Source organism: Hermetia illucens, chromosome 3, assembly GCF_905115235.1.
Source record: "Hermetia illucens chromosome 3, iHerIll2.2.curated.20191125, whole genome shotgun sequence".
NCBI classification, from domain to species: domain Eukaryota; kingdom Metazoa; phylum Arthropoda; class Insecta; order Diptera; family Stratiomyidae; genus Hermetia; species Hermetia illucens.
This window is the reverse complement of record NC_051851.1, coordinates 6580438-6607265: the sequence shown is the minus strand read 5'-3', so window position 1 is coordinate 6607265 and position 26828 is coordinate 6580438. Positions and strand designations below refer to the sequence as shown.

The following is a 26828-nucleotide window of genomic DNA, read 5'->3' as shown; positions in this document are numbered from 1 at the left end:
GACGAACACTGGCGGATCTCTGATTACTTTTGTCGGTCTCATTCGGATGTTTATTTTCCAAGCAAAGATAAGACAATTCTATTGACTGCGGGTGCTTTGATTTTCTAATCAGATGGATGGCCTCCAAAGCAGTACACGTATTTAAAATTTTGATCTGGCGCTAATAAGTCGCGCATCGGCGGCAACTTCATTATTGTCCCATTCTAAGTCAAATCGCACTGCCGCTGTCAAACATCTAATTTTACACTTGAACAACTACATCATTTCGCCTGAATCCCATTGCGTTTCAACTTGGTCCCCGCAGGATTGTGCTACGAATTAACGTGGGTCTAAATGCTCCACCACATTTGTCCGGGGTTCGCTGAGGAAATCTGATCGTTGAGGTTAGTATCCTGTTGGCCGAGGTCTTGTCAAGAAACGTAACATGTCTCTCCAGCAAGTCGACGGACTGACATCTACTTGACTTTTGCAATTAGCTGAATTTGCTCTACTGCGCGCGTACTTAATTCCGTTGTTTGCAGGCCTTCGGATCGGTGGGTCTCTGTGTGAACAATGCCGAATTCAGGAGACGATTCGGACGACGCGAGCAACTGGCAGAACCGCCGTGCCGCCTACTTGAACAGTCCAGTTGTGCAGGTGCAGGCGGACCCCGCCAAAATCGGCCGCATTATCCACCAGAATGATCTGTACACGATGTACAACTTGCCGCCCGGGATGCCGCCCAATTTCACCATGATGCCAGTAGGACATGGAAACTACCTGCAAGTGTTCCACCAGGCTGACGGCCCTGAGCAGCAGCAGCAGGTGTTCAACAGTTACGAGCTGTTTGCGCCAAACTCGTTCATTCCGCACCAGCCGGGCATGCATCAGATGCAGCAGCCGCCAGAGCAACAGCAACAACAGTCCCAAGGTAAATTTTGGAATGTTTTCATTGTTGTAGCTTGGATCTAATGGCGCGGAGGAGTAGAAAGTAGTGGATCGTCTATTGTTGATGGCGAACATATTTCTGGCTTCGTTTATTTGTATGCAGCTGGCGGTCGCTAAGATTAACAAACAAAAGAATTGCAGGAGTGAATAGATGAGATTTGACGGGAAAGGATTCTATCAGGATCAAGTAATCATTCCTTCCGTTGGTGTCTTTTTGTGCTGCAACTTTAGATAAAATGCTTTGAAACTTCGCCTGGATACCATGAGGAACAGCTGAAGTGATATTTGGTATCCACGGTCCCTTTTACATCATAAGGTACCAGTTATAACCTCGTCAAAAACCTGAAGGAAATTTTGGAATGAAACAGAAATTGAATTTCCTGTCATTTTTGGGATAGCCGATTATCGCTTTTGTCAGAAAACCTCTTCAGGAAAGTTTGTTTGATGCATTTCACTGACATCTTATCAGTGGAACGTTAGGGAATGAAACTCAAGGATAATCAGCTGTTCAGGGAAATTTATTCATTCGACTGATTCCGATGTTTGCAAACTTTTTTGGTCGAAATCGTTAAAATATTTCATTGAACATATTTCTAAGACAAGGAGATGCCCTATCATGCGTCCTCTTTAACCTAGCCCTGGAAAAAGTAATCCGTGATGTTGAGGTAAATGCGAGGGGTAGGATCCTTTTTAAGTCCACCTAACTACTGGCCTATGCTGACGATATTGACATCATGGGGACGACCCGAGACATACAAATTGCCTTCATCCAGATCGAGCAGGCGGCGCGAGATCTTGGGCTGCACATCAATGAAGGCAAGACAAAGTATATGGTGGCAACGTCAGCCCCAGAACCCAACCAACCAACAACATCAAATCGCACTGGTCAAACGGGAAGAATAAAGATAGAAGACTACAACCTTGAGACCCTTGCAAATTTCTCTATCTACTGTCAATGCGATCAGTACAGTGACGAAAATCGCGGAAAAAGAAATGGAGGACAATTTGAACGATGGACCCAAGGCATATCGGATAACCTGTGGGATACTACAAGGATCGGTTCTCGGTTCTCTTCACGAAATAATCAGTGTGCTTTTTTCTTTTTTTTTTTATGGATGGAGGTGGAAATCTTAGAAAGACGCGCTGCTGCGCCAGGTTGCAGCAGTGTGTGGAATTCGCACCCACTAAAACCACCCCCATTCTTCCGCCCCTCCCCGCGGGACCACCGTGAAGTATTACTTCGCGGGGGAGGCTCTGGTTCGCTATACCAGCTCGACCATGTCACGTCTCCATCGCGCCGCCTTCCGAGCTCGATGCAACTCCAGGAGTTTTGTCTGCACCACGGCTACTGCCTCATTTACCGCCATCCAGTTTTCCTTCGACTTCAACATCTCTTCCACCAGGTTCGAGGGCTCGATGTCCGCCCCTAAGGCTATTCAACCTCCTTTTCTGCTGCAGAAATCTGGGACAATGGAACATAACGTGCTCCGGGTCCTCGGGTGTAGCACCGCATTCAGGACAGTTGGGAGACTCGTCCAACTCGAAGCGATGCAAGTACTTCCTATAGCCACCGTGCCCCGTAAGGAACTGTGTCAGGTCAATTCTCCGTGCTTTCGGTCGATCCATTTCTCGATACACGGGATCAATGTATGAGTCCACCGGCCCTTGTCGGAGTTATCCCATCGTTGTTGCCACTTGCCACATAACTCTCTCCTGATGGCTTTTCGGAAATCCGCATTCACCTCGACTGGATTTGCCTTCCGTTTTTCGTAGAGCCAGTGTGCCTCGCCCGCTAGAAGATCTATAGGGATCATTCCTGCGATGACACACACTGCCTCCGTCGACGCCGTCCTAAATGCGCTGCACACCCTTAGCGCAATTGGCCGGTATGCTGAACTTATCTTCCTCCAGTTGACAGCGTGGTTCAACGCTCCCGCTCAGTCAGGGGCCGCGTATAGCAGGATCGACCTCACCACTCCCGCGATGAGTAACCTGCGACTATACTTCGGCCCTCCCACGTTAGGCATCATCCTTGCAAGGGATGAGCTGGCATTTGCTGTCTTCTCTCGCGCATAATCCAAGTGTCCCTTGAAACTCAGCTTGGCATCGATCATCACCCCCAGGTATTTGACAACCGATTTTGAGACGACTTCACGATTACCAACCTGGATGATAACCGTGTTGTTCTTCCTACGGTTGGTAATGAGGACCGCCTCCGTCTTTTCGTCCCCCAGGTCCAACTTGGCCATTCGTAACCATGACTTGATGGTATCAATGCTTCATTTGCATAAAGCTCCACGTCCTCGGGATGCTTTGCAATTGCAACTACCGTCAGGTCGTCCGCAAAACCAATCAGCGTTGTCTCCTCCGGCACGCGAAGGCCAAGCACTCCGTCGTATATTATGTTCCAAAGCAGCGGTCCCAATACAGAACCTTGAGGCACACCTGCTGTCACAATGTACTCCTTCGGCCCGTCGTCCGTCTCGTACCAGAGGTCTTTCCGAAAAGTAACTCTCGATGAGCCGAGCCAACTAGCTAGGGACACCCAGTTTGGCCAAAGCGCTCTTAATCCAGCCCCAGTTGGCTGAGTTAAAAGCATTTTTGACGTCTAGCGTCACCAGAGCACAGCATTTGCCCATGGCCATTGCATTTCGAGCCAATTCCACGACCGGGGGGGCCGTGACTTCCTGAATGGCCTGTCTTCCGCACGTCCAGATTGCGGCGTTGCCAGACGCATCCACCGCCCAAGTCGCACCACCGTAGTTTCTGTACGGCTCGCAAATAACCGCGACATCGACATTCGACTCTCGAATGGTTTGCGAGAGCAGGTCCTGAGCTGCCTCACAGTGATTGAGATTGATTTGTATCAATCTCATTTGCCTGTGCGGTTCACCTCCCTCCTATATACCGGACATCTGCTGCTTCCCGCAATATGCCGACCGTCCACGCCCTCTTTCCCACTACATAACATACACCGTGGATCTCCGGTGCAATCTTTGATGAGGTGGCCCTCTTCCCCACACTTCCTGCAACTCCTCGACCTATCATGCTGGCTAGTGCATGCCGCCGCAAAATGGGCGAAATCGAGGCATCTGAAGCATCTCTTTAGAGATATTTGCTCCCTGAGCCTGCACACGACCCAACCTACTCTTACCTTGCCCGCGGTAATCAACTTAATAGTTGATTCCGCCGGCAAACTAATAATAGCGGTCTGTGTGCAACCATATGCCTTCTTCATCCTTTTTATGGCACTCTGGTCTATATCGCTAAGGTTGAACTGCTGCTTTAACGCAGCACAGATGTCCCCCCGTGAGGTGACTTCATTTAGGTCCTTGCATTCAACCACTATCTCCTGTTTCCGAGCTCTTACCTCAGCTTCCTCTCCAAGTACACTTTCCACCTTCCCGCGGAAGTTATCGGCCGACTTGTCGGCGGATTTACTTAACTCCAGCATCAGATCCCCTCTTTGTGTTCGCCTGATACGGCTCACACTATCCCCCAAATCCTTCAATTCCGGGTCTGACTTCACCTTTCGGAGGATGTCCGCATAGGACATATTTCCCTTCTTGGAAATAATTATTATTTCCAGGCGGAGCTTCTTTTTGTCTTTTTTCCTCTTGTTGCTCACCTTAGTCATTGTTCGGGCCTCCGGGCGTTGGTTTGTTCCACTTTTGTAGGTGTTGTGGCTGCAATCGTGAGATTACCGACTTTCGCGGGTACTCTCGCCGGCTCCGCCTTCTTTGGTGAAGAAGCTTTTTTCTTCTTCGGGACTTGCTGTGGTCCAAGAGGCTCGCTGGTACCGTCTCTAGCCCGTTTTTCTGTCTTCCCGCCTGCTTTATCACGGGGAGGCGTCACCTGCGTTTCCCTTGTGACCTTGCCAACTGACGCTTGGGAATTCTTTTCTTTGAGGGCCTTGATATAAGACAATTTAATGCCTCTTATCAAGGCTCGAATATTTTGGTGGATATTCCGCCTCTCCTTGATGAACTCGCACAGTTCCCCAAGTGTAACAAACGCCATTCCGATATGTTCCCGTTTGCTTTCGCGCCTTGCGCCACAAGGAATGATCTCGATTAAGGGACTATTCGTATTTCTTTCAGAGTCCCGCGACGAATCTCGACTACCAAAAAGAACCATTGTTCTCGGTGGTGATCTCCCAAGCTTCGAATTCCTCCTAAAAGGATCCGGTGTGGACCTAATTTCCACTCCACCATTATCTCTTGTAGCATTAGATACCACAGTAGCCAAGTTTCCCACTACTGAGACACTGCGGTCGTTGGATATCGACTGCCGGGAGCCCGCTTGCTCACTCCCAAAAACCGCCAGCACTGGGTTTCCGAAGCCCTGCACCGTAAAAAAACTACTTTTCTCCTCTTCCATATTTGGTTTAATTTCTTCCCATAGCCAATTTTTATCCACGGGTGGGCGTTTACTTCCCACCTACCCGGCCTGCGCATAAGCATGCCCATACACGCGCATCTCCGGATGCGTGCATGTGCATGCCCATGACACATTCGCCGAACATTCCCTTATCCGCACGAAGGGACGCGCCTGATGGGAGATTTGGCAACTCCGCACAGGGCTTACAGAACCTGTTTCACTCGAAACATCTCACCCTTGGATCAAAACTTTTACTGTACAAGACAATGATCTTGCCAGCCCAATCGAGACTTGGGTTCTTAGCAAGAAAAATTGCAAACTCTTAGCCGCGTTCGAGAGAAGAAACCTCCGAAGAATTGCTGGCTCCCCACATGAGGATGGACGATTCAGTAGCCTACATAACGACGTAATCTATGAGCGATACTACGTCTGGTTGTGGATAAAATCCGGCTCAACAGGTTGCGGTGGGTAGGTCACTTAATCCGTATGGATGAGGATGATCCAGCCTGGAAAGTCTATAAGGGTAATATCTATCATAGAAAAAAAAGTCAAGGCAGACCCTGCCTGAGATGGAGCGATGGCGTAGGTCAGGACGCTAGACAGCTTTTAGGGATATCGAATTGGTGAACCTCGAGGCAAAACCGGGGTGTCTGGAATTCCTTACTAAGGCAGGCCTAGATCGGATACCGGTTGTTGCGCTGTTGATGATAATTCTTTTGAAGACGGTCTGGTTTCACAGTGTTCACGACCCATAAGTCTTTTGCTTCGAAACAGAAACCCGACAAAGTTTCCCCTCGCCAACTTCGTCACTTGAGATTTTCCGTCATTCCCGTAAACACAGAAGGACGACGCAATTCTGTAGAGTGCCAGAACCAATTACAAATACTCATTTAGTAAGTTTCCTATCTTCGACTGAACGTCTAATGTATATTGCGAGACTTCAGAAAAGGGACCAAAGCCATATGAGAAAAGAGGCAAACGTGTTCCCTCGGTCCTCCAAGCGCTTTCACACAATCCATCTCGACATTATCGGCCCTTTGCAAGATCCACAACCCCCCAACAAGAAGGCTACATGCAGGAGATTCAAACATAACGACGAAATCTATTTTTGTTTTAAAGAAAGAATACACCATTGGAAACGTTGATCTTTAAGCTATTTTTCTACATAGTCGCCATTTTTTTTTTAGGCATTTTTTTCTGACGAGTAATCAACTTTTGCATTCCCGCCTCAAAGAAGTCCGCCTGGAAACTTCTTGCAACTCGTCCGTCTCGAATCGTTGATCCCTTAGGTGCTCATTCAACTTCGGAAACAGATGGAAATCGCTGGGTGCAATATGAGGGCTATAAGGGGAATAGACAATGACTTTCGAGCCAAACCTTTCGATTAGGACCTCCGTTTGTTGCGAAACATGCGAACGCGCATTGTCATGGTGCAGCTTTACGCCTTTGGTGAGTTTTCCTCTATGACGATTTTGGATTGTCCGTCTGAGCTTTGTCAAGGTTTCACAATAACTTGTCGAGTTTATTGCAGTCCCTCTAAGCATAAACTCGATAAACAGTACACCACGCCGGTCCCAGAACACGGTTGCCATGGCTTCCCCTGTTCATAGCTTCTGCTTAAACTTCTTTGGTTTGGGCAACTCGGTGTGTTTCCATTGATCGAGACTATAGTTTTGTTTCGGGAGTAACGTAATGGCACCACGTTTCATCCCCATAACAATGAAGTCTAAGAAATCTTCGGTATTCTCATCACATTCACTCAAAAACTCCCGAGCACAGCCTACGCGCTGCTATTTGTCGATTTCTGAAAGCATGTGTTGCGCCCAGCGCGCATACATCTTGTGGTAGCCTAGCTTTTCTTTCAAAGTCCTCTCAATTGAAGTTTCTGGAATTTCAGCAGCCACCTCCCGGATCGTGATTCGCTGATCCTCACGAACGAATTTCGCATTTGGCGGTGACACCGATTACGGGCTCAAAACCGGATGGCTGTTAGGCTGGTACTGACCGTTGCAGAGGGGCGATTGTTGTAGGGATCGGTGGTGGGGGGAACCAGCTAATAAGGCGATGTTGCCGCGTCTTTCTGTTGGAAAATCTTAGAATTGATCTGCAATCTGCGTCCACTGAATCTTCCCAACGTTTCCTTGGCTTCGCTTTTTGTCGGCTACCATTGGCCCTGCCTTATCAGCACTCGTTTCGGAATCTTTCTTCGTGCATTCGTTCGATGTGGCTAGCCCATTGCTGATGGGTCATCAAATGATTCATACAATTCATGACTGTATTTGATTGGCCAGGCATTTCCTTCCTTTACGACTCCGAAAATCTTTCGAAGGACTATAGGACTAGGATATCAATCTGTTTTTCCAATATTTGCGTCAAGGTCCACGCATCTGCCATCTGCGTACCTTAGTTTATTCTGTCTGGGTATTTTTCTCGATATCGTTATGGAGAGGACCAGCTAAAATGCTTTATGAGCAATAGTAATCCGCCTTTAGATTTCCTGTTTTTCATTTCCGCTCTTCGAGAGTGGGGATCATAGGTAGACGAATTGATCCACCTATTCGAAATTATGCTCGCCCAATGCTCTGCAAACTAGCAGCCACTTTTCGAGTTTGGGTCATGTATTTCCTTTTGGATTTATTGATCCTGAGCCGCATTTCACTCGCTACTTATTCGAACGGCTCAAAAAATTCCTTCGCACGAAGCATCAATTGGGCAATATCCACTCTGGTATCAACTGAGGCCACCTTCCTGACCACGTATTCGAGCACCAAGGTAGCTAGCGAATATGACGTCAAGACGAGAGTTTGTTTAGTAAGTGGCCTAGCGATGAGTCACTTCGAAATAATAGAGAGCACGGAGCCGGAGTCTACCAGGACGTGGGTTGCAGTGCTGCGATCCGACACGTAAAGACAGCTCTCCGAGGAAGTGTCGACGTTGGTCGCTGAGTACAACTTCGGCAACTTTAATTTCCCAACATGCCGGCAGCAGCGATTTGCGTCAGAAAAGGTAATCGCATCTTTTGTTTAGGGATTGAGTAACTGGTCCTTGGATCCGAACCAGGCCTTGTAAATCTGGTGCGCTCATGGCTTCTGATGCGCGAGAGCAAGCGGTGTCGCTCGGCACTAATGCTGACAGGCTTTGGTAATAGTTCGCGGTTGTCAGGCTGTAAGCTGCGCAAAAAACACACGCAATCGCGAGCTCCCCGGTCTAATCCGGCGACAGGCTTGCCGAGGCGTAGTCATAGTAGAAAGGTCCATACAGGGTTTTTATGTCGACCACCTAGTGACCGGAACAGACACTGTCGAGGAATCGAAGAGCCTCTACACGGAACTAGCCCATCTGCTTAGAATGGGTGGGTTTGATCTGCGCAAGTGAAACTCGAACCTAGATGAAGTATTGGAAGCCAGACCAGAGCTACACCGGGGATCAGCACACCCACTTAGTTTGAATACAGAAGACCGAGTAAAGGCACTCGGATCACAATGGCATCCTCAACGAGACAGGTTTGTGTTCAATATTGATACAAGGGATGTGTCCGGATAGCTGAGTGGTTAGAGCACAAGGCTGTCGTACGGAAGGTCGCGGTTCAAACCTCGCTGGCGGCAGTGGGATTTGTATCGTGATTTGATGTCGGATACCAGTCGACTCAGCTGTGAATGAGTACCTGAGTCAAATCAGGGTAATAATCTCGGGCGAGCGCAATGCTGACCACATTGCCTCCTACAGTCTACTGTAGTGTACCGTTACGGTCTTGAATGAAGTGCTCTAACACACTTCAAGGCCCTGATCCAATATGGATTGTTGTGCCAACGATTATTATTATTATACAGGGTCGAAGAGAAAAAATCCCTTTTCATATATTTCCACCCCGGGCCGGGCGTGAAAATTATGCGTGTCTCGGGTGGAAATTCTGAGGGCTTCCATGTTACCCCTTTTTGCCTGAATTTTTTTTACTGGGCCCACAAGAAATTTTCGCGCCCGGTGGGAATTCCTCTCTCTCCATCCTCTCTCATCTGGCCTGGGCCCATATCATGTGCCTCATCAGCGACTGCTATGAGTTTGAGGCGGTCGGTGATAGCCTTCTTTAAAATTACGTACTGGTTCGTTTCCAGGGGCAAACGTATAATATCCGACACCGCCGAAATAGTATCAAGTCGTTCGGTCGGTCTTTACCCGATCATGATTAAGCCTAGAAAAATGACAGATCCGGGGTAGCCCACCAGAATGATGGTAGTTTGCAATGGCCAACCGCATTGACTTCGCTTGGGCGTACCGGCGATGCGCTGCGCTTCGACCTGTACAGCGAGTCGAGCCTACTTGGCATCGTCATCTTTGTTGCCCATGATGACGGTCCGACGGCACCTTTGTTCTCATTCTGGCTAGATTCCTGTTCCATCTGGGTGACTTAACTGCGTTAGCCGGACAGGCGGTCTTATATACATCAGTGACGATATTGTTGAGGCCTTCCATCACCGTTTCCAGTTCCGGTCACTCCTGATATTAGTTTTAGATGAGCCATGTTATTACGTGCCTTGCACAGGAGACCCAAACAGTTCTCCTGGGATTTCTTACTATTATATCAGAGTTGCCCTCAATATCGAATCTAATTATTCCGGGAGCTCACATAATTCTTGAACAGCCCGTTTATCAGTGTTCCCTAGTGTTATGTCTAGTAACTCAGACCTCAAGGATCTTCTGCGACTATAAAGGGAGGACCACGATATGGGAAGTGACTACTCTGTAGACAGGAGGAATTACCAGAAAGGGGTCTGAAGGAGACTTCAAATAGTCTCCAGGGATTAAAAAAGAAAGCAAAGAAGGTCCAAAGGAAACAATGCGCCATGGCGCCAAAAAATTTACTGGCAGTTCTGATTGAAAATCAACAACGGAGAAGGCGGCGAAACGAAGAATGATTAGATCGTCGGCTTTGCTCATTAAACTTAAGGAAAGCAAGACATTTGTGGAAAAGGTATTCAACATATGGAAAACGAAGGGTGGCGCAGCCCTCGTTGAATTAGACCCGAAGACAACTAACAAAGGTAGATCCGGATGTCGTCTCCTGGGAAACAGTCTGATGCCACGACTGCCTCCCGAGTTCTTTCCCCGGCTTCCAGTGAAACTTGGATAAGGTCTGCAATCAAGAACTCTGAAAGACTTGTATATATTTTCAATTGCGTTTAAGGATGATAAAAGCTTTTGATTTTCCGCAAGAGGAATCCCAAACTACCTGCATACTTCCTCCTTGCAGATCACGAATCTGCCTCGGCACACCCACGGTTCCTAAACGAGCACTATTCCAATGCTGTCCTTGAAGATTGCTTTTTTGCTGCAGATGTAGCTCTGGCATGGTTGATGTGGGCTATTCCATTAGTGTTTGGAGCTCTTCTCCACTGTCGGAGTGTCATTCCCATAGCGTTTTTCTGTATAATGCTGCCCACTTTATGGCCTAGAAGATCCATCTCTAGGTCGTAAGGCATTTCCTCCTCGCTGGGCAGCCGCTGCATGGCCCTGCTCTTCCAGCCCCTATGGCTTCTGGAATTCCTTCGGAAATCTCCATAGATTTTCCTCCCGATGTCTCCTCCGAAGTATCTTACCTCGGCTTCTTCCTGTACAGAAGGGCAGATATATTGCCAAATCTAGAGTTCATAAGGCAGTTTTGTTGTTTGATTGCCTCCAGAGATCGGTCGTGTATCCCGATAGTAACGAATCTGCCTTTGCACTCCAACTTGTTTCTGAAGGTTCTCCATAACGCTTATGGAGATCATCATTTTGAGCACTTAGTAGATCCACAAGATCCTCCGTCTCTAGCGCTGCAATAGATTTTTGACTAGGAATTTGTCAAACTCCTTTTCCCTCTTGTAAAAATTATAGTCTTAATATGGTTTCTGCAGCACTTTTTTCTGGGTTTAAGCTCCATCAATCATTCTCGCATGGTACAGATGTCCCAATTCATTGAAATCGTGATTGGCATACTCTTCTTTCTTTTTCTTCAGCTTTTGTCCCGTTCACAAGCGGGGTCGGCTCGTCGTGATCGGCTTCGCCATTTGGCTCTATCGAATGCCTGATCTGGGTGCAATCTCGAGGCTTTCAAATCCCCATCCAGCGTATCAAGCCAACGTTGCTTAGGTCTGCCTTTTGGTCGTTTACCATCGACTTCGATGTTCAGACCAATCTTGGCAAGTGAATTCTCGTTAGCAGAACGAGAATTAGAACTGCGTGACCATACCATCGAAGACGCCTCTCTCGCAACTTTTCCACGATTGGTGCAACCCCATAACGATCGCGGATATCCTCATTTCGGATGTGATCTAAACGTGTGACGCCACTAGTCCAACATAGCATCTTCGTCTCCATTACCGCAAGACGTCGTTCATTGTCTTTTATGGTCGGCCAACACTCAGAACCATAGGGAGCGACTGGACGTTCGTTGATACGTCGATCACAAGGGACACCAGTTGTGGAACGCCACTTCATCCAGGTTGCGTTAATGCGTGAAGCATACTCTTCTTTATATGAACAAATCTCTTGGGTTAACTCTTGCCAGCAGGTGAAGTGTAGAATATTCAAATTTTTCTTTTAAATCATTTAACGAGATTTTATGCATATTTTTTCTAATCTTCCACATCATGAAACAGTTCCCAATAGTCCGGACATGTCTCAATCACCACAAAACCACCACAACAATGATTCTGTAACCAACATGTTTATTAATCGTCTCGTAACCAACTGGAAGCCGAATGTATCCGGAACTTATTCACCATTTGGCGAGCAACATTCTCATTTGAAAGCATTCAACCACGTCTTCGACACGTCGTCTTCAGCGCCGTCATCTTCCTCACTATCGCTTCCATCGGCATCGCAAACCAGTTTCGAATCCTCTCAAGCGAGCCTGCTGGCTGACAAGAGCTTCTCAAGCGCTCCAGGTAACTTGAACGTCGCAAAAACTAACGGCAATCTCGAGAACAATGGCGTCAATGCTCCGGAGGTCCGAAAGCGAATTGTCGCTGAAGTAAAACCGATGCGAATGTCCTACTCGGATGTACTCAGCAAGAATGTTGCCATCAATCAGAAACCACTGAATGAAACGTCCGGCGGGAACTATTCATCATCCTCTGAGTCGAACATGAACCAGTCGAACAAAAGCTCCAAATCAGTTTCGGAAAAAGCAAAGCCAGGCCAAGCCCCTGATGACAAGAAACCAGTCTCTGTTGACGGGAAGGAAAAATACGAAGTGAAATCGAAGAAATTTGAATCGCAAAATTCTTTCCGCAATGACGACAGCTCCGGCTCATCGTACACGAACTTACAAAAGGATAAGCGTAAATCAAACGGAGAAGAAAGTAGCCGTGAAGCTGGATCGAACTCGGCCAGCAAAACGGCGAAGAAATCAACTCAATCAGTTAAGGGAAAACCCAAGACGCCGTCAAGCTCCGAGAATACAAAACGTCGTTCATACAAACGTGACATGGACGATGAAGTCTTTCTGGCATCGACTTCCGCTGAAAACGAGAAGGAATTCTATTACAACGTTGCAAAGACCGAGTCCAGCTTTGATCGCCAACCGAAAAATTCTCAATATTCATCCAACTCGACCAAGAAGTCACGCTTGACATCGTCGAGCCAGAAGAGTAGCTTCCGGTCTGCAGAGAAGCCAACATATTACTCTCGCCGCAGTCAAAAGTCCCGCAAGGATACGAAGTATGAACTCCTCTTGAAGTTGGCCGAAAAATGGTATGAATACACGTTGAAAGTATTGACATGGCTCTTCTATTTGGTTTACGATATCGTCGTGTTGGGTTTTGGGATGATCTACGATCGCATCAACAATTACGCCATTTCTATGTGTTCATTTTTTGTCAATCTACGACAAGAATTCAGAAATAATTCCGGTAAGCCAAGCGATTGGATAAAGAACTTGTTCAAGAAGATCGACTCCAAGTTTAAGAAAAATTCGAAATTTGCACTCTGGCGACGATTTACGGAGAAAAAACAATCCGAACCCGCTCCAGACTTTTATGAAAACGGACGACTTCCACAGACGGGCGACGAGGCGATTTACTCGTTACTGAATTGTAAAGGAAAGGATGCATATAGGTAAGTTTTTCTGTACAAAGAAAACATCATTCAATCCGCTTCTGCATGATCCACTTCTATTCTTTCAGTATCTTGGGTGTGACTACGGAGAGTTCTCAGGAGCAGATTCGGAAGCACTACAAGAAAATTGCCATGCTTGTCCATCCCGATAAGAACAAACAGCCAGGAGCTGAGGAAGCGTTCAAAGTTTTACAACGGGCATTCGAGTTGATTGGCGAACCGGAAAATCGTAGAACTTACGACAAAAGTTTAGCCGAGGAGTTGGATGCCAAGAAACAGTGGTCTGAACTTCATGATCTCTTATCACAACTACAACAGAAGATAGCTGAAGCCGCCAATACGATAAGGTAATAATTTGGTGGTCACTGGGAGAAAACATTCGGGTGTTAATTGATCCTTTTTGAATTACAGATGTAGCAGCTGTGGCTTGAGACATCCTCGAAAGTTAACAGAGCGACCGCACTACGCGGCACGAGAATGCAGTTCCTGTAAAATTCGACATTCGGCGCGTGAGGTAATTCTTATTTTCTACTTGTTACAGCTATCTGGGGGGCGATCAGACCCGAGTTTGCAAAGGGGTTATCTGATACCGTGGGAACCGAGATGGTCCTCTGAAGGCATATGCTCTAGGAGAATTCCTGGAGTATATGCCCTTGGCCAGGTTATTAGCCGTCGCCTCCCTTGTGGTAATTTCATACTGCTTGTTGTTGCACTTATATTGCGGACAGAGGTGTTAATAGGCCTTGCATCCACTGGTATTAATGCTGGGTCTGCATTCAGTGTACGCCAGTTCAACGGCGCTAATCATGGCGGAGTTCTGAATATGCTTACCATGGCAGGTACTCAAGTCAATCCCTCAGAATCTTCATTCGCACCACTGATTAAAGTATGAGCGCAGAATATTTTGATTCAGGGTCGTAGGGAGAAAATTTCGATCGGCAGTGAATATCCTGCACCCCCAGGAGTAAATATATTATCGCCAATATCTCCTCCTACACGCCATGGTTCCTGGTTGGACGAAATGTCCCTTACTTTCTTCGAAGTCCTCCTGAGAAGCCTACACTCCTCTTCTATTATCCTGCGCTATGGATCCGTCGGTCACTTTGGGAGAAAAGTGGGTTATATGGATGGCATAGGCAACAATGCATTTGTCGCATTTTCTTAAAATGTGACAATCCATTGCCACTGTTGCCCTTTAATCAATAAATCTACTGGAAACTGGTCCGTAAGCCAACTCGGGTCATCTTTGGAGATTTTTTCAGGCCAGAGAGCTCCGATGGCAAGATGGAGACAAGTGTTAACGAAGGCTTGGAGCTTTTGAGTAACAGTGGTGGTAACTTTTCATATGCTGCTCCCAGATAACCGCACAGAGAAAATATTGATACGGATCAACCTTAACCTGATGCCAAATTTTAGACAAAAGTGCGAAGGCGGATCTAGCGCTGTTATTGCGTTGGCTCACAACAACCACAGCGATAGTCATATTGATCTGCCTGTTAATGCAGATAGGAGGATGCGATGACCCGTCAGACTGAAAACCGTTGTTGTATTGGTGCCGCTCTTTGCAAATTCAGAGCCATTTGCCCAAAGTTCATCACTCGGTGAGAAAGAAAACAGATGTGATCAGCGTAGTTGAGGTGTTTGAGGAAAGCTGTCATGGTCCATTGAAGTCCTCCACGACCCCGGAGAAGTCAGCATGGAAAACATTACCGATAACGGGAAGGAATGGCATCGAAAATTGAGAAAATGTAATCTTCCCGCATTCTCCTTTCGATTCCTCAGAAAAATCAAGCCCAGCGGCTGTTGCCAAGTTTGAGCGAATTATTGGCCGAAAGGATTTATCTTTTGTTTGGGAGAATACTCCGTGTCCGAATGTTCCGGTGACTAATCACTCCATTCACAAGAGGTGGAATTTCACAAGATGTTATATCGTTGAACAACCGTGGTGAAATGTTCCCTCCATCTCTTAAGCTACTCTTTGTCACGAATGAGGAATCTACCGATAACGTCAGTCGCAGTCTCTCTGATTAGCGCAGTATGGAATTACTTTTTCGCACGACACACACGACGCTTCAGTTAGCCCGGGGTATTCTGCAATACCGGAGCTCAAGCGGAGCGATGAGAAGAGCCTTCAATCCCTACGCTCCTCAATCCGCTTTCTTTTCCCGAGAGTCAGCGCTCTCGGAACGTGGCCATGAATCTAATTTACGCCGGAGAGGAGAGCATTTTCGATGACGGCCTAGTGCTCATCAATATTTTCCCGTGAGCTGTTCAAGATATCTACCGTGCGACAAGTGTTGAGCTTCGGCGGTTCGCACTCCTTCGGGAAAATTCAGAACAGATGCGCAAGCAAAAGCAGGCCTTGTTTCGCACACCCAAAATCTACTGCTGATGCGAAGTGTAAACCTCTTGGCATTCAGATCTCCCATCACGATCGCAATGTCATCTTTAGAAAATTTCTCCCGGATTGCGTCGAGTTGCTCACAGGAAATCTCCTTCTCCTCCACATCGGAAATCTCTACAGGTGCATAACACTGGGCTGTTGGGGTATTCCTCATTCTGCACCGGAACCTTGCAGTTAGTGTTCTGTTTCATATCGGTTCTCAGGAAAAGAGGGAGCATCTAGTGGATGCGGTAAGCAGTAATCCGACAACGGATTCGCGGTTAGCTCCGGCAGACTTGTCAGAATACAACAGCACAGTATCTAAGAAGGGTGAGGAGTCTTCCCCGGATCCCCACTATCTTCCCTCGGTTAATCACAGAATGTCCGGATTGAGGTTTGTTGTAGACTAAGAAATTTTCCTTGTTAAGATGTTTGTTATGAAATTCGCGATGGACTTGATGAAGAAGTGTGGGCGACCATCCTTAACTTCTTCCACTATACCAATAATGCTACTTTTTTAGCAAAGGTCTCTCATTGAAAAGGGAACTCTATTTCCTTTATTATGGATAAAATTTGCTCTTCTCATTATAACAGTTAATGTGTGGTTGCGGTGGAAAGGGACTGCATAAAGCGCTAGGCGCAATCACCGCTTTTACAATCATCTGAATTTTGAAAATTTTCTGCGTGTTTTTTGTTTCCTGTCATTTTCCATTTCTGTAAGATTCAGCATCACAGGAGGTATCTTCTCTATTTCTAATATTCTACTGTTGCCGATTCATCACTTTTCGATGGTTGGTTAGCGATGTTTAAGTAGCGGCCCAACAAAAAGCTTAGGCAGGATTACTTAAGCGCCATGCTATTAACATAGTATGCTGGTCCCAAAATCAGATAAAGGAGGAGGGTTTGACGTAACGTACTGTGTACAGTCATTTTGTAATGGGACCAGTAAAACGCAAATCGACTATATTCTCATAAAACGCCGACATTTTACCACCGTCACTGATTGCAAAGCCGTTCCCTATGAGACCATCACACCTCAACATCGGCCATTGATTGCCGTCCTGCGAATTAAGCCACCGAGAAAACAGCGTGGGGAACGCACTGGCCCGCCGCGCATTAAATGGTGGCAATTTGGTGAGAAGAAAGAAGAAACGATCTCACTCATACGATTGCCAACCATTACGAATGTGGAAGAATCATGGAACCAAATGAAAGACACGTTCCACAAAGCGGCCTCTGCAACCTTCGGGGTCACCAAGCCGGGTAGCGGTACATCAACCGAGATACTCGGCTTTGGAATGATGATGTTGAAATGAAGGTCCGTGAAAAGAAACGCCTCTACCACAAATTTCTCGACGATAAAACAACGGCCAATTGACAAATTTATAAGAATGCCAACTGGGAAGCAACGAAAGCGGTCGCTGTCACCCGAGCGAACCATTACAAAAATCTTTACAATAAACTGGACCAAACCAAAACCAAGTGGCCGAGGAGAACCTTCATAGTGGTGGCACCGGGAGACGCTGTAATCACTTTGGTTTGCCGGCCGTGATTCAGTAGGCGAATGCTCCAAAGGCCTAATCAGGGCGATCAGACCCGAGTCTGCACGGGGACTCATCTGAAGTGGCAAATTGGTCACGAAACGTTACCAGGGGTACCATGGGAACCGGGATAGCTTCTAGACTCTCATACTTCAGGTGAACTCCCGTTGTATGTGAGTACAGTTCGGTTATTTGCGGTAGAGCCCCTAGTGGGAGTTTCATGGTGGTTGTGGTTATGCTCAAGCGAGAAGAGACCTTCGGGCCTCGGCGTGGTGTTGCCTTTCAACACGGGTGCCCTTACTCCTTAGTTCGGTAGAGATTTAGGTAAGTCTTGCATCCACCAGTATGAATGCTAAGCAATGTACTTGGTATAGACTGGTACCGTTGTTGCTTGTCTCAGCGGGGCTCTGATTGTGGTCATAAAATCAATCCGTGTTTTAAGAGGACCGTAGGATTAAGTCTCCACGACAGGTACCTAGGTTAAACACTCAAAGGCTTAACTGTCAGCGCAACTGACGTCGAGGAGGCAATAAAACGAATGAAATCGCAATCGACATCGCATCTGCGCTCTGGAAAGCGAAGAGCTGGGACCCAACACTGTGGCTCAGTGAATTCTTTAATCGGGTTATTGAGGAAGGAAGTACCACTGTTCCAATATGGAAAAAGAAAGGTAGTCCAGGAGAATGTTCAAATTACCGTCCGATCCGATTACTTCCCCATTCCATGAAGATTTTTGTACGCATTCTTGACAACCGTATTCGCGAAATCGTTGAAATAACCGTGAATCAAGCCGGATTTGTCAGGAAGTGTGGAACTACTGACGCAATACACGCTGCGCGGTTATTCATGGAGAAACACCGTGAGAAGCATCGTCCTCTTTACATTGCATTTCTGGATCTAGAGAAAGCGTTTGACCGTGTACCACACGAACTCATCTGGTATGCTCTACGACAACACTTAGTACCAGGAGAACTCGTGCGCTGGGTTCAATTACTTTACCGCGATCCGAAAAGTAAAGTTCGAAGTATGGCGGGTGTATCAAAACCGCTTCGTGTCTCTGTTGGTGTTCATCAAGGAAGCGCCCTCTCACCATCCCTTTTTGTTTTTGTTATGGACACCGTCACACGGGATATCCAACGTCCAGCGCCCTACACACTGCTTTATGCAAATGATGTTTTCCTAGCATCTGATAGCAAAAATGATCTCGAGCAACTTGTTCAAAAATGGAATGATCGCCTCATGCAACACGGTCTCAGATTGAATTTAAACAAAACTGAATTTTTGACGACTGATCCCCATGAAACAGGCACAATCACTGTCAGCGGCAATGATCTGCCCAGAACTGAGCGATTTAAATACCTCGGGTCAACGCTATCAGCCAATGGAGAACTGCGTTATGAAATTGCTTCACGCATTAACGCAACCTGGATGAAGTGGCGTTCCACAACTGGTGTCCTTTGTGATCGACGTATCAACGAACGTCTCAAATCTAAAATTTACGGCAATGTCGTCCGTCCAGTCGCTCTCTATGGTTCTGAGTGTTGGCCGACCAGAAAAGACAATGAACGGCGTCTTGCGGTAATGGAGACAAAGATGCTACGTTGGACTAGTGGCGTCACACGTTTAGATCACATCCGAAATGAGGATATCCGCGATCGTTATGGGGTTGTACCGATCGTGGAAAAGTTTCGAGAGAGGCGTCTTGGATGGTGTGGTCACGCAATTCGTGCAATCGAGAATTCACTTGCCAAGATTGATCTGAACATCGAAGTCGATGGTAAACGACCAAAAGCCAGACCTAAACAACGGTGGCTTGATACGCTGGATGGGGATTTGAAAGCCTCGAGATTGCACCCAGATCAGGCATTCGATAAAGCCAAATGGCGAAACCGATCACGACGAGCCGACCCCGCTTGTGAACGGGACAAAGGCTGAAGAAAAAGAAGATTGATATTGATTGCAACTAATGTAGTTTTATTTATTTATTTATCGTATTGATTGTTTTAACCACAGATAACCAGATCCCGCCTGTCAGAACCCAAACTGCCCGTTCGAGAAATCGCCCCCTTTTACATAAGTCTATTCTAAATAATTGTTCGAGTAGTTTGCCGATCCTAGATCCCCCAGAGGTTTGGGAATCAGTGTCAGTTTCTGTTGCTTCCATTCTGCCGGGAAAACCCTTCTTTCAAGCTAAATGTATCCATGTGCTGTCAATAATAGACCTTTGTTAGAGATGCCATGTAAAGCTTACGATTTATTATTATTATTCCGTTGTAAACAGTGGGTCAATTTACTTCCGTTGGAATTTGCGAAAATAGAGTGCTAGCAACTTCCCGTAGCAAACCAGGATTGGCAATCGCCAGTGAACTTTTGTCTTTGATTGTATACAGTATTTCCCGGTTAATTGAGCCAGCAAAATTTCACTAATTTCAACCCTCTTAAGCGGGGAACGCAATTACGGAAATCCCGGTTAATTGCGTACCTAACGCAATTACGGAAATCCTGGTTAATTGCGTACCTGACGCAATTATGGAAATCCTCGTTAATTGCGTGTCTAACGCAATAAACAACATTTTCAATAAGGTCACTGGATTTGAAGTAAACTCACTTCTTTACTACCTGTGTTTTATTTTATTTTATGAAAAAAATTAACATAAACAAAAAGGAAAGAAATCCAATAACAAATCATTAATTTTAAACTAAAAAATTTAAAAACTCAAAGACATAAAAATTCATATTAAATAAAGGAACTCAAAAATCACAGAAATGGATATGAAGATTTAATAAAATAAAGGAGAATGCGTCAAAAATTTCATTCTGAGGAAGGAGTTTCTTTAAAATAATCAGTAATTTTCGACTGAGTAATTTTTTTCAAATAGTTTTTATAAACATATTCCTCAATGTTTTCCAGCTCCTGTATGAACTCATTTTGAGGCAATAAAAACTTTCGGACGGTTGTTAGGGAATTTAGCACATTCGGAAGACTAGGAATTTCATCAGGAATTTCATCCTCTGCATCACTATCGGAGTAGTCTTCATTGTCTTCCTTTTCCAATGAAATTTCTTTAACTATCTCTTCATCAAGTTGTCCACAGCACACCAAATTGTCGTCACAACGGATGTAGTTGTCGAATTCATCCCCTGATAAGTCACTGATGATTTCAGTGATATCCTCCTGCTCATTTTCTGCAGATGGTGCTGCGTCACATTCGGAAATGAATTTAGCCTGAAAGTATAATACTTAGCTAATTCAAACGCACAACTTACTGAAATTATTTACCTTTTGGAAACACCTTGTTATAGACAATGGTCTGACTAACCACCAAGCATGTTTAATTATATGCAATGCATTAAAAATATTTATAGATTTCGCAAATTCTCCAATAGTCTTTCCACTTTCAATAGCAGAAATCTGTTTTCGTATTATAATTTGCCTATAATACGCTTTAAAAGAGTGTATTATCCCTTGATCCAATGGTTGGATCAAGGAGGTAGTATTGGCCGGTAGATACTGAATATTAATGTTTTTCAGAATTTTTGTTGTTTTGTGAGATGCAGCATTATCCACGAACAGAATAATCTTACGGTTTTGTTTGGCCATCTCCTCGTCTAGAGAGATTAGAATACTTTCCCAGATTTCCCTCGTCATCCACGCTTTTTGGTGGGGATAGTATTTAAGAGGCACAATTTTATTTTTAAAACAGCGTGGATTTTTCGGTTTACCTATGATAATTACTTTTTTATAATCACCGGTGGCATTACATATGAAAAGCAAAGTTAAACGATCTTTTGACGATTTAAATCCATTATTATGACTTTCTTTTCTGCTTAGGGTTGATACCGGTAAAGCTTTAAAAAACAGACCACTCTCGTCGGCGTTAAATATATCTGATGATTTGTAACCTTCAATCAAATTCGGGAAAAGTATGTTGATGAAATTATTTGCACTTTCCGAATCGGCAGATGCAGCTTCTCCATGAATTTTTTTCAAGGATATTCCCTCACGTTTCTGCCAGCGCCACAGCCAGCCGGTAGTGGGATTAAAATCCTTGTTCAATGTCACAGCAAACTGTTTTGATTTTTCCAAAATCATATTTGTTGAAATGATTGCACCCGATGCTCTCATTTGATCAAACCAAATTGAAACAGCTCGGTCAACATCGTAACATGCACCATTTCTAATTCGCTTGCTTGACAGGTTATGCATTTTGGAGTTTTCTAAAATGTTTTTTTTCATTTTGGATAATTCTATTGATCGTAGACATTGAGCATTTGTATTTGACACACACTTCCTGTTTGGGTTTTTCCTTACACTTGATTTCCTTAATGATTTGCATCTTTTGTTTTAAAGATAAGGTTACATGTCTATTAGGACTTGTGGCGCGGCAGGATCTGCGGCATTCGAAATTTATTTCGAATGTTGCGGATGCGGACGGGTAGATGGCGAACTCTCCACTCACTCATTTTCCGAACGCACCGGGGAGTGGAGAATTAGCAGCGAAAAATATGCCGTTGGTTGGGACAGTAAGGACCGCATGGAAATAAGTCGGTCTCTTGTGTTCCAACCGCGGCGGTGTAAGCAGACGTGTCTTCTTGATCGGTTTCGGTGCTTGTTTTAATTAAACTTATGTAATCCTAAAAAAGGCTAAAAATATTAAATTAAATTAAAGGCAAGATTAAAACAAAGAACAAAAATTGAATTTGGTTTTCGCAGTTCATCCTGAGCTATTGAGACGCTTCCAAATCAGTTGTGATCTGCACGCTACTCGCATTCTCACGTTTTATTCGTGTTCTTTTAGCTGAATGGATTTCCCACTGATTTCATTTTCTGTTTTGCTAACTAACGCGCTAAACTGGAAATTACTCTAAATACAAACATCCGGAGTGAAAGTTACTTAGAGGTTGACTATAAATTGAAGTACTTTTATTGTCTTATTTGAAGCAACTTGCAAGTGGAAGTCCGTTTGAACCTTCTGGCGCAGGATAATATAAAGAGTAGACCCAACAGACTCATTCGTTTCTGAAAAATATGCAAAGTTTTGCACTTTAGATATTATCACCATGTGTACATTTCTTAAATGCGTACCTACTTTAGATTTTTCCGTTATTTCACAAGAAATTTAAACACTTAACTTGCTTTATGAACTTGCAGAATCTTTATAAACGCTGGAAGCTTAAGTGCCACATTTGACAGAAAGAAAACAACATTTCAGTGATGCCATATACATTTGTTGGGTTTTCTGTATTACAACTAATATTCATTTAAGTCTATTACGATTTCTTCAACCAATTTTTAGCTGTGCATTTAAGCGGGAAGACATGTGGACATTTTCTTAGGGACAAAAATTTGCTCTTACTTTTAATGCAATAAAAAGGGAAAATCAATTAAAAGGGACGCAATTAACCGAGAAATACTGTACATGACGCCACTTCTTGGTTCGGATTGCGCTTCCTCCTATAAATTCTTGTTATTCAAGTTGCTTCTCGGAATGACTATTTGCGGTTCTTTTCTCATCTTTTTATGCTCGACATGTAACTTTCCAAATTCAGCTCGATCCGTCCTGCGTAGGTTGTATCTTCTGGCATTAAGCAAACTTTGTGAAATAACTCGGCTTCTGAATTTCACTAGAAATTAGGCGTGCGGCATGTCATCGAAGTCTCGCAGGCATCCTGCGTGTTTTTAAGATTCTGGATACCTTGTCGTTTGCGATTTTCACCAGCACCTCTTCCTGCAACAGTACTCCCTCAAACATTTTGTACTTTGGGTTTTGCAGCTTCTTTGATCTGTTTTGTTCCTAAATGACATTTGAGGTCCTTGGATCGGAGTCGCTAAAAAATATAAGTTTTATTACAGGGGTCATATCTAGCCTTCGAAATGTATTAACCCCGCCTGTATTTGTTCGAATTTTGATAAGAAACGTGAATTCTTCTTTCGAATTTTCAATTGAGTTTTCGATAGCTCATTTTCTTCAGGTACCCACTGGCATTCTCGCTTCTATCTAAGAGAGTCGTAGCAAGGAAAAATGAACCCCGGGTAAAAAACATACGCCTCATTCGTCATATTGCATAATTGACCTAATTTTGTTCCGGGCCCGGGAGGGATTCTCCCTTTTGCCCACCTCTCTCCACCGCCTCCAATCTGATTTCAACAATAATATAACCATAATCAAACTAATTTCATTATTCACTTTTCTAGGGTGATATCTGGACAGAAACAAGCATATTCGGCTTACGTTGGCGTTATCTTGCACTCATGGAGGGTAAAGTTTACGACATAACCGAATGGGCAAATTGTCAGAAAGGAGCACTCGCCTATCTTCAGCCCAATTCCCACGTAGTACAATATCGTATCGTTCGCGGGGTCCAAGAGAAGCAACAGCACGAAAAGCAGAGCAAGGAACGATCGAAACGTGAATTTGGTAAACTTTTGGACAATATCTATAGCGGACACAATCCACAGGCTCAACAGAGTGCGACGTCACGACGCCGAACCAAGCGAAATTGAAAGTTTTTTGATTGACCAGTCGGCGACGCAGGTGTGAATGCCTATGACGATTCATATGGAAATGAATAATGTAAACAAACTACTATGTATTCTTGTCATAATCGTAAACAATTGAATTGCATATTCTCTACTATTTTTACAACAGTTTTTATTTTGTACTTGCGCATGTGAACGTTGCGTGCACTCTCCCCTTGTTCAACTCATTTCTAGTTAACTTTGGAGGTCGTTTAAGTACTTGGAACGACTTTGAATGCCAACCTTTTATTGAAACTCTGACTACTTTCTAAAATTAGTTTTAATTCAACTGAGTTGGTTGTTCCCAATGCATTCAGTTAATTTTTAAAAGATTCTATACCGAACCAACAATTGCTTCCTACGTTCTCTCGGAAGCCCGATTTGTTTTGACCCCACCTCGCATGAAATGTTCACATGCCTCGAAAACCAGACCAGGTTTAAATTTCACTTCTCTCCTCTTTTACTTTATATCCACTATAAATAAATGTTTAAACTTGAATTTACATTGTAAACAGATAAATGGAAATCAGTGTATTCAATGAATCCGCGTAGAATAAAATAAAGCATTGCTAACATTTGTATATGGAATTTTTCTTTTTATAATTTTTTACACACGCTACTTTGGAGACAGGCAAGGAACGGTGGTGTTTTGTGTTGATGAAAAATTGTTTTTTACATTGGGAGCTAGCGTTTGGTTTCTTGTATATGTTATACCTAGTTCAATGAAGGCAGCTCCCGATTTGTTACTGCACCATATGCCGCTCAAATAGTTCTCCGGCATTACTTCCTACCTCCCGTGCGCCGCTATCCTTCCCCCTTGGGAGTAGCATTTTCATTCGCAGGGGCTTGCGCTTGTAAGGGTGGGAATCTACAAAGAATCGAGCTTCTTCTGGATGGGTCCGCCAATGGTTACATTGGCCGAGTTCTACTCTATCCATCGCGCTTGTAACATTTGATCCCACAGTAGCCAAGAGGAAGGGACGCGCCTATTGGGAGATTAGGCAACTCCGCACAGGCATACTCAGTCTCTGATCCATCGCGGAACTCACATGTATTGCGAAGTTATGTCATCAAACGTGGAATACCATCATCCGCCTGCTTTTTCCACTCCACAAGAATTTCACTCGAAGCTACGTCATGGTATTCACTCCTGGTCTGCCACACATTTATGTATCAAAATGTTCACCCAGATTGAAAATTAATTTAACCAGTGAGGCTCCCCCTCGGACACCACCTTGTCGTGGTAGGGGAGCCTGTAGTAGTTTACTACTACACTAAGGGTGTCCAAAAATATGAATATGGAAACGATGGATTTAAACTCTCCAAGTGGTAAGAAGTCACAGACTTCGAATCCACCCGCGACCATGAGCAATCATGACGTGGCCGAGGTGTGGATTTTGGAGGCCTCACCACATTTATACTCGCCTACAGATCAATCTGTAGAAGGCATACTTTCCGACTCAGTGGAAAGTTTGCACTTGGTGCCTACGGCGAAGTTAGCCAGAAAGGAAAGTACGGAAACTCTCAAATTGGGAGAAACTGGAAATCCGACTACGGCCGGCTCGTCCGTGGTACTACAGCCCAAATCTACCCGCAAGCGGAAGAGGAAGGTCCGGCGGAAGAGAACTTCGGCCACTAAGGAGGGGGGACTACAGGCTGAATTCTGCCTGTCAGAACCTTCTCCTTCATCCTTACCAGGAAGAGCGGAAGAACGGGAAGCTGGTGACGTGGACACTACTGGTTTAACGCCGGTGTGTGGAAATGGATCCAAGCGGTCCGGACACCGTGAACCTGGAAAGGCACGAAGCCGACGGCAAAAGAAAGCACTGCGAAGGAAGATGAAGCATCTTGGGAATGAGGACATGGACGTGGCTGTACCGCTAGGCGCGGTAACGCCCAGAGAAATCGGACACAAGGAAGCGGAATCTCGGGCGGAAGGTGGGGATAAACTGGAAACCCCGGTAAGATCCACATTGGACGCACCAGACTCTTCTGTCAGCGACAATAGACTAAGTTTATGTCAAAAAACATAAAGATTGGTTAAATCAACCTGCAGCATGCCAAAGCTCCCTCCTACCTGTTGGCAGCGAGAATGACAAAGCTACAGGATTTCCCCTATATCTTTCTGGTGCAAGAACCGTGGGTTCGATTTAACAGAATCTGTGGCATTGGATCAGTAAAGGGGGCTAGGATCTTCTACGACGAAAGATCCATAAGACCGAGAGCTTGCGTCCTGATGTCAAGACGGTTAGAGGCAACTATGCTGAGACAATATTGTTCCCAGGACTTAGCTACGGTCATCATACAATACCAAATAAATGGCGAGAGAAAAAACATCATAGTTGCCTCCGCTTATTTACCCTATGATTCTTTGTATCCTCCACCGACGCAAGAACTTAGGGATCTGGTGGCGTATGCAGAATCAAGTGGTCTCGAACTCGTAATAGGTTGCGATGCGAATGCTCAACATATTTGTTGGGGCAGTAGCAAATGCAATCCAAGAGGAGAGAAGCTATTTGATTTCATCACTTCAGCTGGTCTTATGACTGCAAACGGTGCGCCCCTACGTTCGTGGGACCGAGAAGAAGAAGAAGAAGAACAATCTGTACCCCAAAATTGTTAGAGTTGATTACACACTGGCGAGTGCTAGACAAGGTCTCACTGTCAGATCACCGATATCTAGAATTCAATCTGACTATTGCGGGCGAACAGTCTGCAGTACAAAGACGGAACCCTAGAAAAACGAATTGGGCTTCTTGGCAATAAAGTACAGTTCCCTAGGCGACTAAGGACTCCTTTGGTGCTGGAAGATGAATTGAAAACTCTGAACTGCACACTTTTAGAGTGCTCTGAAGAGGCTTGTCCTATTTTCCGAGGCCAAAGCGGTAAAAGGGTTCCTTGGTGGAACCGAGAACTGGAAAAACTCAGGAAATCAACCAGGCGACTTCTAAATCGTGCTTGCAAAAGTAAGAAGGACGAAGAC

The 26828-nt window shown here is 45.1% G+C and overlaps 1 protein-coding gene across 1 annotated transcript; it reads left to right on the top strand.

Annotated features, from left to right (window-relative positions):
• Positions 1 to 94: 94 nt before the first annotated feature.
• LOC119651128 (myb-like protein P) lies at positions 95 to 24433 on the top strand. The gene is made up of 6 exons (XM_038054522.1): positions 95 to 383; positions 522 to 910; positions 11943 to 13401; positions 13470 to 13748; positions 13813 to 13915; positions 23522 to 24433. Exons 2-6 carry the CDS (start codon positions 553 to 555, stop codon positions 23828 to 23830), a joined length of 2508 nt encoding a protein of 835 aa, XP_037910450.1. The 5' UTR covers positions 95 to 383; positions 522 to 552; the 3' UTR covers positions 23831 to 24433.
• The last annotated feature ends 2395 nt before the right edge of the window (positions 24434 to 26828 follow it).

Bases quoted from the DNA above. Each gene is read 5' to 3' on its own strand.
- LOC119651128 (XM_038054522.1), top strand. From the start codon at position 553: ATGCCGAATTCAGGAGACGATTCGGACGACGCGAGCAACTGGCAGAAC. The intron at 13,749-13,812 runs GTAATAATTTGG...TTTGAATTACAG, and splicing joins GAAGCCGCCAATACGATAAG to ATGTAGCAGCTGTGGCTTGA. The intron at 13,916-23,521 runs GTAATTCTTATT...TCACTTTTCTAG, and splicing joins TTCGACATTCGGCGCGTGAG to GGTGATATCTGGACAGAAAC.